Source organism: Lynx rufus, unplaced genomic scaffold, assembly GCF_022079265.1.
Source record: "Lynx rufus isolate CCGP_SWC_20201006 ecotype Redwood Valley unplaced genomic scaffold, mLynRuf1.p SCAF_12, whole genome shotgun sequence".
Classification (NCBI taxonomy): Eukaryota; Metazoa; Chordata; class Mammalia; order Carnivora; family Felidae; genus Lynx; species Lynx rufus.
Window position 1 is genome coordinate 59738013 of NW_025814826.1, and position 20227 is coordinate 59758239.

The 20227-nt window shown below is 41.4% G+C and overlaps 1 protein-coding gene across 3 annotated transcripts in view; it reads left to right on the plus strand.

Annotated features, from left to right (window-relative positions):
- PHF20L1 (PHD finger protein 20 like 1) overlaps window positions 1–19722 on the plus strand; it is an 86457-nt gene extending 66735 nt beyond the window's left edge. For all 3 annotated transcript variants that reach the window (XM_047074203.1, XM_047074202.1, XM_047074204.1), the window contains 6 exons: window positions 1361–1542; window positions 2541–2640; window positions 3991–4186; window positions 14429–14795; window positions 16054–16216; window positions 17854–19722. In XM_047074203.1, coding sequence (XP_046930159.1) covers window positions 1361–1542; window positions 2541–2640; window positions 3991–4186; window positions 14429–14795; window positions 16054–16216; window positions 17854–17996 — 1151 coding nt within the window. In that variant the 3' untranslated portion in view covers window positions 17997–19722. The remainder of the gene's footprint in view (window positions 1–1360; window positions 1543–2540; window positions 2641–3990; window positions 4187–14428; window positions 14796–16053; window positions 16217–17853) is intronic.
- The last annotated feature ends 505 nt before the right edge of the window (window positions 19723–20227 follow it).

The window sequence follows — 20227 nt, forward strand, 5'->3', positions numbered from 1 at the left end:
CTAAGTCATGAAATATTTAAGTTATAAACAACATGATTTTTTTTTTTTTTTTTTTAGTTCAAATTTGGCCAACTTCTTCTTTCTGGTCTGATTAAAGAGAATTTTCTCTTTATGTAGACCCCCCCCTTTGCTCCTCCAGAAGCTGGAGTGGCTTTACCAGTATAGACCAGGCTCCACTGTAAGAACTAGATGTGGAGCACTCAGTAGTGCACAGCCCTTGCTCTCCCAGCCTGTTGATGCCGCCCAGAAGGAGGTGAGCAGTGGGCAGGGGAAGCAGCGGGCAGACCGAGACCAGAGGCTGGGACACTGGGGCACAAGGAACCACCTGTCGCTGCGGTGCTCAGCTGATTAGCCCCCAGGTGCCCCACAGCAGCGGTCAGGTGTTCCACTGCACAACTCGCGATGACTCAGCTCCCTCATATCTCCATCCACACTCCTGCAAGATCTCTAGTGTCCGTCCTCATTTTTTCCCCTTGGTTATAAATATTTCCTTGTGTGTGCCTCAATTGTTTTTGTTTTTTCTCAATAGCCTGAGCAAAATTGTGGTCTTTGACATCAATGCTGGCACAAATACAAACCTAAAACCGGGCGTTTGAGTCAAATTCTATGTAGTGGTCCTCTATATAATCTAGTTTCTAGAATATACTTACTTTAAAAGATTTTTATCAAAGTGAAATTTTAAAACTTTGCAAATTCCTTAGGGAACTCAAGATCCCAGCTTAAGAAATACTGGTGAAGTCGTTAAGAACGCAGGCTTTGGAGTCAGGTAGTCCTGGTATGCAGTCGGCTTCACCATTAGCTGGCTACACTCCTCGAGCAAGTAATAGATCTTGTGTTTGGAGTGTTTGGTAGAGTATCTGGTGCATATTAAGTGCAGTGGTGGTTGATGATCCTGATCCTGTTAAGAATAGTAGCATTGATATCGGACTCCAGGCAGCCTCCTTCCCTTCACTGAAATGCCCACGTCTGTGGTACAGATAACGAAACCCGTTCTCTTTATAACCCGTGGTTCTTGGGAGGATCAAAAGGACTAACGTTTGTGAGAGCGTTTGAGAACTATGCATATTTAAGTTATCAATATCAACCTTGGCCATAAACTCTATAAGCACCAAGGCTAGGGGATCCTCTGCAAGTTACTTGTAATAGTGTATATGAGAAGACGCAAAGTCAGTCATAATTACCTTGGCCTCAAAAATCCTTTGTTTCTTTGTTTAGGGACAAGTGCTCTATTCTCGTTTGTCTGCCCTTCCCTTCTAAATATTTAATAGCTTACAGTCACTTCCTTTAGCTCCTTTCTATCTGGAAAAGTGACACAAATATGGAAAAATACTTGCTGAGTTTACTTTTGTGTATGTTCTAGACTTATCGGATGTGGACTTCCTAGACGATTCTTCAACAGAGAGTTTACTTCTAAGTGGGGATGAGTACAATCAGGACTTCGATTCCACCAATTTTGAGGAATCTCAGGATGAAGATGATGCTCTTAATGAGATCGTGCGATGTATCTGTGAAATGGATGAGGAGAACGGCTTCATGATCCAGGTAACCCGTCTTCCCTGCCCTCCGGAGCCATTAACTTCAGGTGCTCAGCAAGTACAACCAGGGCTCCCGTGTTTGCCACTAACTGTCCTGTTGAAGACAGAGGTTTTCAACTTATCACAGCGTTTCAAGTCCCAGTAGTACTGGTGGGGAAATCTCTTCATCAAAGGAGTAGACGGCTGTCTCACCTGAGAGAGCTAGTGTTGAGTTTGAGGTCTTCAGGCTGAAATTCTGGAAGCCAGTCTTTGAAGCCATTAAGATGGCGAGCATCCGCGTTGAAGGGTAGAGCGTAGCAGCCCTTCTCTTCCTGGCCTGGGTCCCTGTTTAATAACATTGTGTCGTCACCTTCCCAGCCCTTCAACCTGCAGATCTGGAAATAAACGTGTCCGCTCTTCTCAAAGTTTGTTGCGAGGATGAAGCGTTACCAACCACTGGTGTCTCCCTGTAGAAAGGGTATCTTTCTAGGAACAGGGAGAAGCATAACCCCATGTTCTGTGATGACATTTAGAAGATTTGGAAATGATGGTCAGAGGAATGAAGAAAGAGTAATCTTTTTTCTCCCCCTTTTCAAAGGTTTTCTCAAATAAGGGAACTGCAAATTTATAGCATCACCATACCGGTAATACTTGAAGTCACTGCTACAGGCACTCCTACGAACTTGCCTTTTAAAAAAAGTGCACTCTAATAGGCTGTTTTTAAGAGTTTTAAGGATGTAACTACCTTAAAATTAGTGGGAAATAAATGAGAGAACTAGTTTTATGATTTGTGTGTGTGTGTGGTTTAAGTAATATGTCAAGGTACGTTCTAATAGCTGTGGCAGGGGGAAGTTCGTGAAGCATTTGAGTGTTTCAGAAATAAAATGCATCCTGAGTCCGCGTCCGCGTCGTCGCGCGGGGGGTGGGGGGGGGGGGGCGGCAAGAGCCTCACGGGCGGGGAGGGGGCGTGGCTTCCTCGCTGGGGAGCAGCCCAGTGACCGCAGGCGCCCCTGTGTTTTCTCGCAGTGCGAAGAGTGTCTGTGCTGGCAGCACAGCGTGTGCATGGGGCTCCTGGAGGAGAGCATCCCCGAGCAGTACGTCTGCTACATCTGCAGGGACCCTCCCGGTAAGCCCGAGCCCCGTGTCGGGGGCTGGACGCCCGAAGATCTGGGTCCCAGCCGGTGGTGTGCCGGCCGCAGGAGACACCGCTACTTGGCCGGGCCGGTTGCATTCTGCTTCTGCGTCAGCGTCTTTAAATATTTTTCACTCTCTGTTACAGTTTTATTTTCCATGTTAATGACCTAGGCCAAAACATTCGCCTCATTTCCCACCGCCTTTCCGGGGCAGAGTTAGGACTTTCTCTGGGAGAAGAATTCACCCCTTCGTGTGTCCCTGTGTATTGATTTCTAGATAGGTTCCTGTGTGACTGTTTGAGTGGAACTGTATTCGAGTGTGCACTCCTCATGACGTGGCTTGAAGAAAGTTCCCGAACATGCTGCGTATCCAACTAATTTTGGGTAGATGGGATCTCAGGCTCTCCCGTTGGGTCCCTTTATCTTGCCGAGGAGGCAGCCGGGGCTCAGAGGGTTGGCTGCGTGCCGTGTGCACAGACCCGAGATGGAAACCTGTGCCCTTCGCCTCCCTCTCCAGCACCTTCTTCCATCTAGAGGCTCTTTGAGTAGCAAGGTTTTGCATATTATGTACACATTCAGCTGCCCAGGCAGAAAATAACTAGGTATTCTCAAATAAAAGCCTACCGAATTGTTCTCTTGTCTATCTTTAAAACAAAAACAAAAACAAAAACAAAAACAAAAAAGTAACATTAAGAAGCTGGAGAATGATTCAGAGCTATATGAATGTAGACATCAGTTTACTCATTCAGCAGCATTTATTGGATGCCTTCTCTTTGCCAAATGCTGGTAAGAGGTAAGAGGATTGATTCTAAGCAAGCCTTCCACTGTCTCATAGTACAGTGGGGGTCACAGACACATAAGCAACTAGCTTAATAGGATACAGTTAGTATGGATGGTGAAAATACAAGATTCTACAGGGCCCTGTGAGATCTTGGAAAGGGGTTCGAACATCCACTTAAGCAAGTCTCTGTATTTCATCCAGTTCAAAACAAATGTGAGTGAGAAACAGGCACCCCATCTAGTTTCTCTCCAGCCCTCTCGACCTTTCTAGAAGACAGATAACAGATATGTAAAAAATGGGAAGCAGTACACTCAGGGTTCTTTGCAGGTGTCCTCAGCCCCTGACCACATCCCTAACGGACCGTGTTCTTAGCGGGCGGAAAATCTGAAAGTGCCGGGGAGCATCACAGCGCCAGCTCCTCAGAACACTGTCTTGCTCTTTCGAATTTGCTCTTAGCACTAGAGCTCCCCTTGCTTTCTGAATGATGTCAGTGGGGTGACAGTGGAAGGGGAATCTGAGTAAGTGGGATCCTTTGTCATTTGAATGTCCCCTTCATCTGCAGGTCAGAGGTGGAGTGCAAAATACCGCTATGATAAGGATTGGTTGGATAACGGGAGAATGTGCGGGTTATCATTTTTGAAGGAAAATTATTCTCATCTCAATGCCAAAAAGATAGTTTCCACACACCACCTGCTTGCTGATGTCTATGGAGTCACGGAAGTCCTGCACGGGCTACAGCTGAAGATTGGAATTCTGAAGTAAGTGAGGAGAGCTGGGGGTCACAGGCGGCATGTATCCTAATCCAGAGTAGTCGTCAGCCTCTGGAAGGTTCAGATTAGCAGCTTGGAAGACAGAAGAGATATTTGAATACATTTCGTCTTTAAAAAAAGGAAAGATGAATAACTTTTTGGATGAATAGCTGTCTTGTGCCTGTTGTCCTGGAATAAACAAACATGGTTGAAAGTAAATACTGCATCAGTGTTTCAACAAGTGATAGTCCCTGCCCCACTGTTCTGTGTGCTCGCCACATGCACAAAAGTAAGTGCAGTTGCTTGGCGAACCCTATATCTCATGTCCTCCTTCAGGAATGGTGTCAAGATGAAGTAGGTTTAATAGTATAGTTTTTAATTACTTTAGGGTTGACTTTGGAGGGAACAGGTCATATAATCCATCCCTGTGCTGTGCACCGAAGGTGTTTTAGTCATCGCAGACAATTTTCCCTTAAAACAGCCCCCAAACCTGAGCCTCCTCAAGTAACAACAGGGTGTTCTCGAAGTCCTTGTTTTCAGTTCTTCCTAATTCCTGGCTAGAGTCCTTCTTTAAAAAAAAATATTTTATATAAAAACAGGATGATTCCCTGGTTCTTCACAAGATTTTCTTCATTTCGACTCAACTTGCCTGGACCAGAAACTTGTCCTTTCCCCTTCTTCTATCCCCGTCCAGGTTTCACCTCAACTTTGTGCGTCAAGGGCACTTGGCCATTGTAATTGCTTAACACGGTTCAGTGCGTTCCTGTGTCTCTTCATACTCCCAGCCCAGGCTGTTCTGTTCACATGCATGATTGTCATACTTCTGAGTTCCCTGCGGCTCTGGTCTCGCACTCTTTGAGTTCATCCTTCTTACTCTTGCCACTGTGAGCTTAGTAAAAGATGAATATGAGCTTGTCTTTGAGCTTCGTATCCCACCGTGCCTTCCCGGGGCCCAGCGGACGAAGTCTGAGCTCTCCGGCACGCACTCTGAGTCCTTCCCTGGGACCGTTCAGTTTTGTTGCCTAGTCTTTCCTCCCCCAGTGGTTTTCCCCAAACATCGCAGCTCTACCAGACCATAATCCCTGGATGAAGCCTGCTGTTCCATAGGTACGGCCCTTCCACGCCCACACCCAGAACAGCCTTCAGCCGTCTTTCTGGCAGATGCCTTTTCACGATACCTGCCTGGCCAGGGCTGATCACACCCTCTTGGCAGGCTGCCTGCACCCTCGTGTCGGCGTGCACTTCAGTGCACTTTGTTCCCCATGTTTGTCTCCTCATACTAAACAGGAGTTCCTTTAAGGGGGGGGCTTGGGCCTCATTTCATCCTGGTACTTAGTGTGGGGCTAAGTCCTCAGTGATTGTTCCTTGAATGTGATTTGCTTCTGTTGTATGTCATGAATCCGAATGTGGATTTCTTTATAAAAAGGCCATGCAAATGCTAAAACTCAAGGGAGGAATGAACTTATTAAACTAATAAAGCTTTTGTTTAAAAGCCCAGTTGTAGGGGCACCTGGCGGGCTCAGTTATAAGAGCACATGACTCCTTTTCTTTTTTCTTTTATTTATTTTTATTGCTACTTACATTTAATGTTACTAGGTAATCTGCATTTAACTTTTTTATGATTATGAAAATGTACACACACACGTAATAGTGCAGTGAACCTCCATATACTCATAACTTAACTTCAACAATAATCGTATCTTGCCACAGATTCATCTATTTTTGTCCTTTGCTGAAGTATTTCATTTCATTTTATTATTTCTTTTTTTTTTCCTTGTCTCAGGTTTTTTGTTTTTTGTTTTTTTTTTTTAAATAATTTATTGTCAAGTTAGCTAACATACAGTGTAGTTTTGGCTTCAGGAGTAGATTCCTGTGAATCATCACTTACATACAACATCCAGTGCTCATCCCAACAGGTGTCCTCCTCAGTGCCCATCTCCTATTTTCCTTGCCCCCCACAGTCTCCCCCCCCCCATCAACCCTCAGTTTGTTCTCTGCATTTAAGAGCCTCTTATCATTTGCCTCCCTCTCTGTTTATAACTTATTTTTCCTTCCCTTCCCCCATGGTCTTCTGTTAAGTTTCTCAATTTTCACATAGGAGTGAAAACATGCTGTCTTTTTCTGACTTATTTCACTTAGCATAATACCCTCCATTTCTATCCATATTGTTGAAAATGGCAAGATTTCATTCTTTCTCATTGCTGAGTAGTATTCCTGTGTGTGTGTGTGTGTGTGTGTGTGTGTGTGTGTGTGTGTGTGTGTATCACATCTTCTTTATCCATTCATCAGTTGATGGACATTTGAGCTCTTCCCATAATTTGGCTGTTGTTGATAGTGCTGCTATAAACATTGGGGTACATGTGCTCCTACAAATCAGCATTTTTGTATCTTTCGGATGAATACCTACTAGTGCAATTGCTGGGTTGTAGGATAGTTCTATGTTTAATTTTTTGAGAAACCTCCATACTGTTTTCCAGTAACAGTGCACGAGGATTCCCCTTTCTCCACATCCTTGCCAGCATCTGTTGTTTCCTGAGTTGTTAATTTTAGCCACTGTGACCGGCGTGAGGTAGTATCTCAATGTGGTTTTGATTTGTATTTTCCTGATGATGAGTGCTGTTGAGCCTCTTTTCATGTGTCTGTTGGCCATGTGGATGTGTTCCTTGGGAAAGTGATTATTCATGTCTTCTGTCCATTTCTTCACTGGATTGTTTTTCGGGTGTTGAGTTTGGTAAGTTCTTTATAGATTTTTGATATGTCATTTGCGAATATCTTCTCCCATTCTGTCAGTTGCCTTTTAGCTTTGTTGATTGTTTCCTTTGCTGTGCAGAAGATTTTTATCTTGATCAGGTCCCAATAGTTCATTTTTGCTTTTATTTCTCTTGCCTTCAGAGATGTGTCAAGTAAGAAGTTGCTGTGGCTGAGGTTAAAGAGGTTGTTGCTTGTTTTCTCCTCTAGGGTTTTGATGGTTTCCTGTCTTACATTTAGGTCTTTTATCCATTTTGAGTTTATTTTTGTGTATGGTGTAAGAAAGTGGTCCAGATTCATTCTTCTGCATATTGCTGTCCAGTTCTCCCAGCACCATTTGCCAAAGAGACCGTCTTTATTCCATTGGATACTGTTTCCTGCTTTGTCGAAGGTTAGTTGGCCATACATGTGTGGGTCCATTTCTGGGTTCTCTATTCCACTGATTTATGGGTCTACCATGGGTCTATGGTGTATGGTATTTGTGCCAATACCATACTGTCTTGATGATTACAGCCTTGTAGTAGAGGCTAACGTCCGGGATTGTGATGCCTCCAGCTTTGGTTTTCTTTTTCAATATTACTTGGGCTATTCGGGATCTTTTCTGGTTCCATACAAATTTTAGGACTGTTTGTTCTAGCTCTGTGAAGAATTCTGGCGTTATTTTGATAGGGATTGCACTGAATGTGTAGATTGTTTTGGGTAGTATTGACATTTTTACGATATTTATTCTTCCAGTCCCTGAGCACGGAATGTTTTTCCATTTCTTTGTCTTCTTCAGTTTCTTTCATAAGCTTTCTATTGTTTTCAGCATACAGATCTTTTACCTCTTTGGTTAGGTTTATTTTTAGGTATTTTATGGTTCTTGGTACAATTGTAAGTGGGATTGATTCCTTGATATCTCTTTCTGTTGCTTTATTGTGTATAGAAATGCAGCTGATTTCTCTACATTGACTTAATATCCTGCAACTTTGCTGAATTCATGTATCAGTTCTAGCAGATTTTTGGTGGAGTCTTTTGGGTTTTCCATGTAGAGTATCATGTTGTCTGTGAAAAGTGAAAGTTTGACTTCTTCTTTGCCAATTTCGATGCCTTTATTTCATTTTGTTATCTGATTGTTGAGGCTGGGACTTCCAACACTGTGGTGAGAGTGGAAATCTGTGTCGTGTTCCTGATCTCAGGGGGAAAGCTCTCAGTTTTTCCCCATTGAGGATGATATTAGCTGTGGGCCTTTCATATATGTCTTTTATGATGTTAAGGCATGTTCCTTCTGTCTCAACTTTCTTGAGGGTTTTTATTAAGACAGGATGCTGTATTTTGTCAAATGCTTTTTCTGCATCTATTGACAGGATCATATGATTCTTATTCTTTCTTCTATTAATGGGATGTATCACATTGATTTGTGAATATTAAGTCAGCCCTGCAGATCAAGAATGAACCCCACTTGATCATGGTGAATAATTCTTTTAATATACTGTTGAATTTGATTTACTAGTATCTTATTGAGAATTTTTGCATCCATGATCATCAGGGATATTGGCCTGTAATTCTCCTTTTTACTGGGATTTTTGTCTGGTTTGGGAATCAAGGTAATGTTGGCTTCATAGAATGAGTCTGGGAGCTTTCCTTCCGTGTCTATTTTTCTGGAACACCTTGAGAAGAATAGGTGTGAACTCTGCTTTAAATGTCTGGTAGAATTCCCCTTGGAAGCCTTTTGGGCCAGGGCTCTTATTCGTTGGGAGATTTTTGATAACTGTTTCAATTTCTTCGCTGGTTATGGGGTCTGTTCAAATTTCCTATTTCTTCCCATTTGAGTTTTGGTAGTGTGTGGGTATCAAGGAATTTGTCCATGTCTTCCAGATTGTCCAGTTTGTGGGCATACAATTTTTCATAGTATTCTCTCATAATTGTTTGTATTCTTGTGGTGTTCGTTGTGATCTCTCGTCTTTTCATTCGTGGTTCTATCTATTTGGGTTCTCTCTCTTCTTAGAAGTCTGGCTAGGGGTTTATCGATTTTGTTTATTCTTTCAAAAAACCAGCTCTTAGATTCATGGATCTGTTCTATTTTTTTTGGATTCTATTTTGTTTATTTCTGTTCTAATCTTTATTATTTCTCTTCTTCTGCTGGCTTTGGGCTTTCTTTGCTGCTCTGTTTCTAGTTCCTTTTGGTGTGAGGTTAGGTTCTGCATTTGAGATCTTTCTTGCTTTTTGAGATAGGCCTGGTTTGCAATGTATTTTCCTCCTAGGACTGCCTTTGCTGCATCCCAAAGGGTTTGGACTGTCATGTTTTCATTTTCATTTGCTTCCATATATTTTTAAATTTTTTTTCGATTTCCCAGTTGACCCATTCATTCTTTAGTAGGATGTTCTTTAATCTCCATGCATTTTTCTTGTGGTTGGTTGCAAGTTTCGTTGCGTTGTGATCTGAAAATATGCATGGTATGATCTCAATCCTTTTATATTTGTTGAGGGCTGTTTTGTGACCTAGGCTGTTATGTGATCTGTTTTAGAACATGTTTCATGTGCACTTGAGAAGAATGCGTATTCTGCTGCTTTTGGATGAAAACTTCTAAATATATCTGTTAAGACAATCTGGTCCAGTATATCGTTCAAGGCCGTTGTTTCCTTATTGATTTTCTGTCTGTATGATCTGTCCATTGTTATAAATGGAGTATTAAAGTCACCTACAATTACAGTATTATTATCAATAAGTTAGCTGTTGTTTGTAATTAATTGTTTTATATATTTGAGTGCTTCATATATTTATTTACAATTGTTTATAATTGTTGGGTCTTCTTGATGGATAGACCCCTTAATTATGATATAATGTCCTTCTTCATCTCCTGTTAGTCTTTGGTTTAAAATCTAATTTGTCTGATACAAGTATGGCTACTCCAGCTTTCTTTTGACTTCCAGTAGCATGATAGGTGGTTCTCCATCCCCTCACTTTCAATCTGCCTGTGTCCTCAGGTCTAAAATGGGTCTCTTGTAGACAGCATATAGATGGATCTTGGTTTTTTATCTATTCTGATACCCTAGGTCTTCTGATTGGGGCATTTAGTCCATTTACTTTCAGAATGACTATTGAAAGATACGGATTTAGTGTCGTGTTATCTGTAGGTTTTGTGCTTGTGGTGATGTCTGTGGTCCTTTGTAGTCTTTGCTGCTTTCCACTCACAGAGTTCCCCCGTAGGATCTCCTGCAGTGCTGGTTTAGTGGTGATGAACTCCTTCAGTTTTTGTTTGGGAAAGCCTTTATCTCTCCTATCCTCAATGACAGCCTTGCTGGATAAAGGGTTTTTGGCTGCATATTTTTCCTGTTCAGCACATTGAATATTTCCTGCCACTCCCTTCTGGCCTGCCACGTTTCCATGGACCGGTCTGCTACTACCCTTATGTGTCTGCCCTTATAGATTAAGTCCCGTTTGTCCCTAGCCACTTTCAGAATTTTTGTCTTTGTATTTTGGCGGTTTCACTATGATATGTCATGTTGTTGACATGTTTTTGTTGATTTTGAAGGCAGTTCTCTGTGCCTCCTGGACTTGGATGTCTGCTTCCTTCCCCAGATTAGGGAAGTTCTCAGCTATAGCTTGTTCAGATAAACCTTATTATGAGGTTTATTATGTTTCATTGAATCACTTAGGTCTCTAATTCTCCCCTTGTGGTCTAGTCATTTCCTGTCCCTCCTTCTCTCAGTTTCATCATTTTCCATATTTTTATCTTCTATTCTGCCCTCTGCTTCTTCCATCCTTGTTGTCACTGCATCTAGTTTATTTTGCATCTCATTTATAGCATTTCTTAATTCGTTGTGAGTCTTTCTTAGGTCCTTGATCTCCGCAGCTAGAGATTCTCTGCTGTCTTCTATGCTTTTTGCAAGCCCAGCTATTAGTCTTAATGACTGTTGTTCTAAATCCATGTTCAGATACATTTTTTATATCTGTTTTGAGCAGTTTTCTGGTTGTCATTTCTTCCTGGAATTTCTTTTGAGAATTCTTCTGTTTTGTCATTTTGGCTAGTTTTCTTTTATGTGTTTTAATAGCTTGTTATGTGTCCTATACCTGCGAGCACTACTATATTAAAAAGGGGTCATACACTGTCCAGGGCCTGGCCCTTCAGGAGGTGTTTTTGGAATGTCTTGCATGCTCCCTGTTGTTGTGACTCTGTTTGCGTTATTTCCCTACTCGTAGTGGTGGTTTGGACCTTCCACCAGCTGTGCTTTGATTTGTTTCTTGAAGTAACCCTGGAAAAAAATGGAAAAAGGTGGAGGAGGGGCTGGAAGAAGCCTTATCCCATACAAAGAGAGAGATGACAGAGGTGGAAAAAAAAGACCAGGCAGAGAATCAAAGAAACTATAAGGCTTAATCCAGAGAGAGAGAGGAAAATAAAGAAGGAGTTACAGAAAAGGTGTAAAAAGAATAGAGTAAAATGCCTGATTAAACAGACAACCCGAACAGAGAAAGAAACATAAAGAAAACACACACACACACACGCACACATTCAAAATAAGAATTGACCAAAAATCAAATCAGAAAATGCAAAACTGCAGGACAGTTGGGTGTCGCTGCCTGGGACTGGCATCTGTGCTGGTCTGGAGGAGGGTCCGTCTGGTTTGGTCAGCGTCAGTCTCTCGTAGATACGCAGTTACCGGGCACAGAGGGGTGAGGTTCCCCCCTCCACTGCGGGGCCGCTGTCCTGTTTCCTGAAACTCCACCTTGTTGGTGACGGGGAGAAAAATGGCAACACCCCAGTCTATCCTCCCTCTACGGGGTGTCCCAAACCACACTCTTCAGGCTGTCCTCTCAGTGCTGCGCAGGCACGGGTAGCCGGTTTGTCCTGCTCCACAGTCTCTCGTGCCTCCCAGGCGCTTGGCTGAGATTAAAATCCTGATGTCTTAAAGGATCCCGCTCTACGTGGCCTGGTTCTCCAGAACCATAGCGCCACTCCCCTAGTCGACAATGGGCCTCTGGCTGGCGCCTGTGGGGTCTTTTGTCCTGACCCAGTATACCCTCTTCCCACAGTACTCAAGGGAGGGGACTGCTCTCTCCCAGTGTGCCCCCAGATCATTACAGAACCCCGGGGCCAGCTCCTTTTCCCTCTAGGGGCACGCACATGGTGGGCTCGGGTCCGGACCATGTCGTGCAACCCTGAACACTCTGATCTTCATTCCTGAGGCTGTAGTTTTCATTCTGTCTGTGGTCCAGAGAGGTTTTTCTCTTGTCCAAACACAACCCCACTCTTCCACAGCCTCTCTTTCTCTTCCTTTTGTTTCTCCATCAAAGGGGTTCCCTTTTCTCCATGCCTACGCCACATGTTTTATCTCTCCCAATTTTCAAACACCCACCTCTGTCCTGCCAAGCTGTCTCCCGACACCCGGGAAGATGTTTCTGTCACTCTGCAGCCTGGGTTCCTGGAATTCCAAGTGTTCTGACCTCAATACTGCTGTGTTTGAGGGATGAGAGAAATTCCAATTCCTCTACTTCTCCACCGTCTTGACTCTCCTTTGTTCAGTGTATTTGCATGTGCACACAAGCCGGGGAAGGGGCAGAGAGAGAGAGAGCAAGAAAGGGAGAGAGAATCCCAAGCAGGCTCCACGCTGTTAGCACCGAGCCAGATGCGGGACTCCAACCCACGAACTGTGAGATCATGACCTGAGCTGAAACCAAGAGTTGTACACTCAACGACTGAGCCACCCAGGTTCCCCGAAGAGCATGCGACTCTTGATCTCAGGGTTGTGAGTTCGAGCCCCATGTTGGGTGTAGGGATTACTTAAAAAAAAAAAAAAAGTAAACTTAAAAGATGAAGGCCTGGTTGTCCTTGATAGGAATTTGAATTTCAATGCATTCATTCTTTCAATAAGGATTTAAACTGGACCAATTTGGCCTCATGTCTGTGGCCTCTCTTTATGTGAATATTTCTAATGATACAAATTGTTGTCATTAGCTATTTATTGAAAGTCTGAAAATAAAGTCTACTTCATGCCAGAAATCGGTGCTTTCTTACGAGATTTTATTTAATCCTTAAAATAAGCCTGAAAAATAGATCCTACCTCATTTGATAGGTGGGTAGTCAAAGACAGAGGTTATGTAACTTGTCTAGGATCCTCAGTGGCACAGTAGGATTCGACCCACTGGACCGTTAGACTATAAAACCAGCTTTCTGCTATGTCTCTTACTGGCTAAGAATTTTAGTGTTTTCTGTTACTAAATTATTAAGGGTTCAAAAGTTAAAATTTATAATTTCAGAAATAATACTTGGGTATTAGAAGAAAACTAATTTGACCCCTGGGTATTTATCTAATCTGGAAATAATTCACAAACATTATTGAGCCTTCTGAAAGGTTTATGCCTTTTGAATATCCTCCTTTCTTACCACCTCTGATGAAAGAATTCCTGTGTACTCAATGAAGGATTTTAATGATGAATTAACTGTGCAGTATCACATGCTCACATGTTTAGAGAGGATGGGGGTAGATAAAAGGATGTCATTGTAGACTGTTGGTGAGGGTGTAATTAGTACAACCTCTTTGGAGGCCACTTGGGCAGTTACTTCCCAATTTAAGACGTGTACCCATTATCCAGCCGCTCCATATCTGACTGAAAGTCCCCACTTGTGCGCAGCGATCACACGAACACGCACGCACGTCGGTAGGTGGGGGATTGGCTGGTGAGCCCAGACTGCGGCACATTGATACTGTTCAGCTACTAGAGTTAAGGGAAACGTCTGTGTCCTGATGTGGCAAGCTGCCCACATGTGTCATATGCGAAGAAGGCAAATTGAGAGCCCCATGTGTGTAAAAAGAGAAAGTGTATGCTTACCCCTTTAAAAAGAGAAATTAAACCAAAAGTAGAAATTCTTTGTCAGACCTATAGTTAAAAAAATAAATAGGTAAAATATAATTTTATGGATAGAAATTTATGTATAGAAAATGTCGGAAAGGTTATGCCTCAGTTTTTTTTATGATTGCCACGCAGGGAGGTTTTTCCTTTGTACACATTTATTGCCTGAATGTTTTATCAGGAGCAAGTATCACTTTTTGATCAAAGGAAGCTGTTAAAATGACTCACATAAAAGTTTTTCATGCCGTACAATTTTAAAAAATCCAGTGAAAAGTCAGAAAAAGAAGTGCACATATATCAAGTATTGCTGTGAACTGTCCACAGAATTACATTCACCATTGCTTTTCTTCTACCTCAGTATTATTTCTGTAAAATCGTGAGAATTCCAACTTTGGCTTAAGTTCTGGGGCAGGTTAACCTAAAGCGTACGTCTGCTTTTGTCTAGAGTCCCTGCCCTCTTCCTAACCCGGTTCCCTGGGTGGGAGTCTAGGTTTTCAGTGGGGAAGTGGGGTCAGTCTGCCTGAGCGCGCACACTTGGTGTGAAACGTCAGTCTGCCTGAGCACGCACACTTGGTGTGAAACAGGCACGGACAACGAAGGGTTACCTGTATCATCCTACATTCTGAAACTTGTCTTTTCCTGAACTGCTCTTTCTCCAACTTTGTTGTAAGGAATAAACATCATCCCGACCTCCATCTCTGGGCTTGTTCTGGAAAGCGAAAAGACCAAGATCAAGGAATTGCGGGGGTAGAGAAAAAAATGACAGCACAAGACACAGGGAGTGTTGAGGAGAAGAAATACCATGTTCAGAACCATAAAGAACCACCTCGTGTGCCCCTAAAAATGGAAGGAACTTACATAACAAGTGAGCACAGCTACCAAAAGCCACAAAATTTTGGTCAAGACTGCAAATCTCTCGCAGACCCTGGGAGCTCAGACGACGACGATGTTAGCAGTTTTGAAGAAGAACAAGAATTCCGCAGGAAAGATAAAAACCGTTCACAGTATTCAGTGAAAGAAGATGGGATGCCTGACAAGGTAGAACTATCTCGTTTGTTTTGGCTTGGAAGATAGGATAGAATGTAGGAAAATTTTCTAAAATCAAACTACTGAATTCCCAGTAAAATTATGCTTATATTTCCAAGTTCACGGGTGCCTGGTTAGGGTGAAAACATCTTTTGCTTCTCTATAAGAAAATACTGGCCATTTGAACATTTAATTATCCCCTAGTTCAGGATTGTAGATGCAGTCAACTCTTGCCCTAACCAAAGTCTCAGTTTTATAAATGCACTTAGATGCCTCCGAAAACCACGAGCCACAGTTTTTTCCAAATGAAGTTGTCTGTTTGTGAGAATGCGTGCATGCGTGCGGGTGTGTATATGTTAATATAATTTGTCTGCTCTTTTTGTGTGTTTCAGATAAAAGATGGTACTCCAACCTTTTTAAAACTATAGCACATTTGTGTCTGCGTATCAATTCCATTAGGCGATACAGTGGGTCCTTATAGCTCTTTGTACACTGAGTATTTATAAACTTCTTTCCTAGTCACAGGGATTGTCTTAGTGATGCCGTTTCCTCATTTTTCATTGATTTTCAGCTAGTAATGCCACTAAAATAATCCTTTATTTTTCTGGCCTATTTCATCAAGAAATCACGGTAAATAAATTTGGGAAGCTTACATTTCCTGATATTTGTGGCAAATTATTTTGTGAAATGCATATCCCTTTTATGAAATGAATTCTTCCTGGTGAGTCTCAGTTCAGATTTTCTGTGTATGTGTTAAGCAGTTTACACTTTTTTTAAGTTTTTAAAAGATTCTTAACTTTCTCTTGCCTCATTGATTTAATTGCAGCAGTTAATTACAGCCTACAGTTAATTTGACTTTAAACTGGCCTTTGCCAGTTTTCATGATTTTTCCGTCATTGCTTTCTGCCTTCACTCCACTTATGTCCTTAGTTTGGATTAATCGAAGAAGGGGTCAGTCTAAAATTAGCTGGGCTTTTTAGTTACAGAGTATCATTAGCGACTTCATTTCTTTAGCATGTTTTATTGAATGACTTCCACCCTGTGTGGCCCTGTGTGAGGCATCGTGGAGAGACATGGAAGGCATTTGTGCTCTTCTAAGGACCAGCAGATAAAATGTAATTTTATGCTAGCACTTCCTTTAAGACTGTTCTGTGAGTCAGGTTGGATTTCACTGATCATTGTGGTAATGAGGTGTTTCATGCTGTCTTTCCCGTTATGACATTATATTTCGCCCCATTCTGTTTTTTTTCCCAATGGTTCTTTGGAGAAGAATCCAGCTGAAAGGAATACGGTATTTATTTATAACGATAAAAAGAGCACTGACGACTCAGGACATGCACATCTTCAGTGGCAGCTCAATCTCCTTACACACATAGAGAATGTCCAGAAAGAAGTTGCCAGCAGGATGGACCTAATAGAAAAAGAAGTCGATGGTAATTTTAAGAAAGAACTAAAATACAGTGACTCTAGTATGTAAAGTGTTCGTTGTTGTTACAGAGACATTATGTGAAGTGTTATGTGAATTACGGGGTGGGAACTGTAGATCCTGTCTGTCCTGATGGAGCGTCTTGCTCATTTACATCTCATTTAACACAGATGGCATTTGGGGTGTTTTAGGCTGAAGACAGTATGACTGGATATTATCTTGGGTTTTTTTAAGTTGGGTATTTATTGGACTTTAAGACACAGAATAGATGAACATAAGGGAGGGGAAGCAAAAATAAGATAAAAACAGGGAGGGGGACAAAACATAAGAGACTCTTAAATATGGAGAACCAGCAGAGGGTTACGGGAGGGATTGTGGGAGGGGGGGTGGGCTAAATGGAGAAGGGGCATTAAGGAATCTCCTCCTGAAATCAGTGTTGTGATATATGCTAAGTTGGATGTAAATTTAAAAAATTAAAAAAAAATTTTTTTAATTAAAATCTAAAAAATAAAAATAAATAAAAGCTAAAGTTGGATATTTATTAAATACTGCCCATTTGCTGGATGCAGTATAAAGCACATATGGAATATTTATTAGTTTCATTGAACTGTGATTTTTTTTTTTTTTTTGGAAGTTAGTTTACGGACCTTAAGCATATTTAAAATATGGGGGAAAATACTTTGTATCTTTGCTATCACTTTGGTCAGTAGGTCAGTAAAATTAACAACAGGAAACTCCTGCAAGCGGGATAGGTAAACCTTAAGTGTGCAGACACATTTTCAAATGGTTTTCTTTTATAGTTTTGTTTTTATCACACAGGAGCCTGAGGGTATAGACAGGAAAGTTGAGAAAATAGGGTAAGATTACCTAATTCCTAATCCAGTGTTTTGGTTTTTTTCCTAACGTCATACATAGATTATACTCCCATTTTTAAATTTCACCCCACACTAAATTAGAACTCCTACTGCTTTGTTTTTCCCTGAGAAAAGAGAACATGGAAACCATTTCAAAAGCAGCTTCCATTGGGTTTAAGCTAGCTTTTTGTTACTTTAATATTTTGAGTAGATTTCTGAAGGGGAAAAAATGTGCAACTTGACACTGTCCCTTATTATTAATAAAAAGTGTAGAATAACTAATTGTATTCTGCCTAGACTTCTAATGTGCTTGCATATTTTTAAAAGTAATGATAAAATAGTGGGACTGAAAGGGACACTGAGAAATTGCCACCTCCTTTCCTTTGTTAAGAACTTCCTGATTTAAGAAAAACAATGGTGAGAGTAGCTAAATTTCATTGAAAATGGAGTAGAGAGGATTTAAATCTAAAATAATAGAAAGCTTCAGCAGGCACAGGGAACTGTTATTTCCTGTTCAGAAGAGAGTAAAAGGAGATGTTCAAAATGAAATTAGTTTATACCTATAAAGGAAAGAATTATCTAAAATAATAACAAAGTCACCAAGAAGGACTAGAACTCTTGTGGGATAGGTGGAACGGATGCTATACCCTTAGACAGGCGTGAGTCTGTTGGCCCTTCTAGAGAAGGGGACGTCGTCTCTGTCTCCATCCTCCCCCAGCCTCCCAGTTACACCATTTTGTGACTTCTCCCGGTTGCCATTTCAATCTGCTTGTTCTCTTCTCTCTTTTAGTTCTGGAAAGCTGGCTTGATTTCACAGGGGAGTTGGAGCCACCAGATCCTCTGGCGAGACTGCCCCAACTTAAACGCCATATCAAACAGCTCCTAGTCGACATGGGCAAAGTGCAGCAGATAGCGACTCTTTGCTCCGTATGACAGCAGTGAAAGCCGAATGAAAAGAACGTGGGTCTCTTCAGGCGATCGTTTTTATTATCCACATGACTGCTGCGTGGATAGTTATAAAAAGCTTAGTGTTGTTTGGTCATTTACTGATTTGTGACATCAATAGGATGGCACCTTGGAAAGGAAAATGAAGAACAGCTTTATCAAGGAAGCTGATGTTAAAAAAAAGCTTATGAGCAAGCTACAAACGATAATGTGATCTATGCCAGGGATCAATGACGTGGAATATAACTTATGCCAAGGAAATCGAGTTGGCAGGAGTTTTGAATAGTTGCTTACACGAAGCTCGAGATACCTGTAGAAAGAAGTATGGTGTGTTTATGTAATTTTTAGTAGAGAGGTCCATGTAACGAAGCGGAATTTGGCCTACAGCAAAATTGTAGAGGAAATGGAAATTCCGGAGAGTTCTGTAAGGTTGCTTATACGAACTGTCTTCTCCACAGTTCGTCCGGCTGCACCGCAGTTTAGAGTATTTAAACTTCTATAGGATCATGAGCTGTTTATTAGGTGATGAATGTCCTTAATCAGAAAACTGACAGTGGAAGCCTCACTTCCCAGGAAAACAGTTGTGGAATTCTTGCTTCATTATGATTACATATTTAAAAACAAATGCCAAATAATTGGAATTTATTTTGCAGGCAGTAAGCTCATTGTAAACAGAATGGCTCACAGAAGGGTCAGCGTGCCAAATGACGATGACACTGCTGGGGAGAGAACGTTAAATACCCCGGGAGTTCTACTCCCAATGTCTTACATAGGCCGTCAGCCCATCAGACACCCGATGTCCTACACGGGACACACGTACTCTGTAGAGTTGAATGCGGTATTCAGGCATCGGCGTACAGCTTGATCCTGAGTATGCTTGGTGTTTGCCTTCAGATAAAAATTGTAAATAACCTCAGCTGGGATGAGGAGTGACAAAAATGTCGAAACAATTTGTGGCTGTGGATTTTTTTAACTGCTGGTAGTGGAATACTGGAAACGCTTCATTTCTGAAGATGAATTTTATTTTTAAAAAATACACGCGCACTCAAAATGTTTAGCTTTGGTCACAAATGGACAGATTTCTGAAACCAAAGGCAACTATAAGTTGCTGAGTTAGCTCTTGCTGGAGTTCGGGCCCGGGTCCTCCTGTCTGCCAGTGCCCTTGTGAGTCGTGTGCCACCATGCTTTGTGCGCAGGTGTGCGTCCGCGTGTGCTTGTTTGAAACAAACACTCAACGTACATATGTACATAGTCTACACATATTTATATCTACACATATCTAGTTTTATTACTATAGACTATAAGAGTTGGTGGTTAACATGAAATGTTACCTTTTAACAGACTGTTTTTAAAAATTAAAAATGTATGTACAGGTTTTGAAACTTTTTTAAAAAGGGGGAAAAAGACTGTTAAGAGGAGGCTATTTGATGATATAACACTTGAATATTTTATGCCTCATTCTGTTTATCAGTTCTAGCGATCTGTGTAAATGCATTGTAGAACTGATACACAGTAAACTTGAATTTATCTTTGATAAGAATACATGCCACTGTACATTCAGATATTATTTAAATTTGCAAACACACTGTTCTATATGTAAGGTACTGTATGTAAAACTCTTTATTAAAACTATTCCACATATCCTGAAATTTCAGCTTGCCTTTTTGTGGCCTTATATTTTGATGTAAAGACGATTAAAAGAATGTGCAAAACAGTCATTCGAAATTTTTATTGCCTTCTGACATTTTCCAACTTGATAAATGTGCCAAAGACCAACAGACATAACATAAGGTCCTGTGTATTTCACTCGTTCTGCATTCACTTTGTCAGAGGTCTTACTGGGAAATGAAAAGCTTTCGTAGAGGTGATTGGGATACTTGCTTAAATTTGCATATTAAAGTAAAAAAAAAAAATAATAGTGCCTGTATTCCATGTGTGGAGTAAACTTGCTAATGCCTGTATTTCAAGATTGATAACTATGTCTTTCATTCGTGTTAAAAAAAAAAAAAAAAAAAAAAGAATGGCTCTAATCTTCTCTCTGTTGTGGTTAAATTCCGGATATTGAACTTGTATCTTTTTCTTTTCCCCTCCAGAGTGGAGCGAATAGCATCCTTAACCTATGGATAGTGGTGTTGCCTAGGTTCTTGTCACGTACACAGAAACCCTTTGTGCCTAGTGATACCTGTCTTCTCAGTCCCTGGGAAGGGGCCACAGTTAAA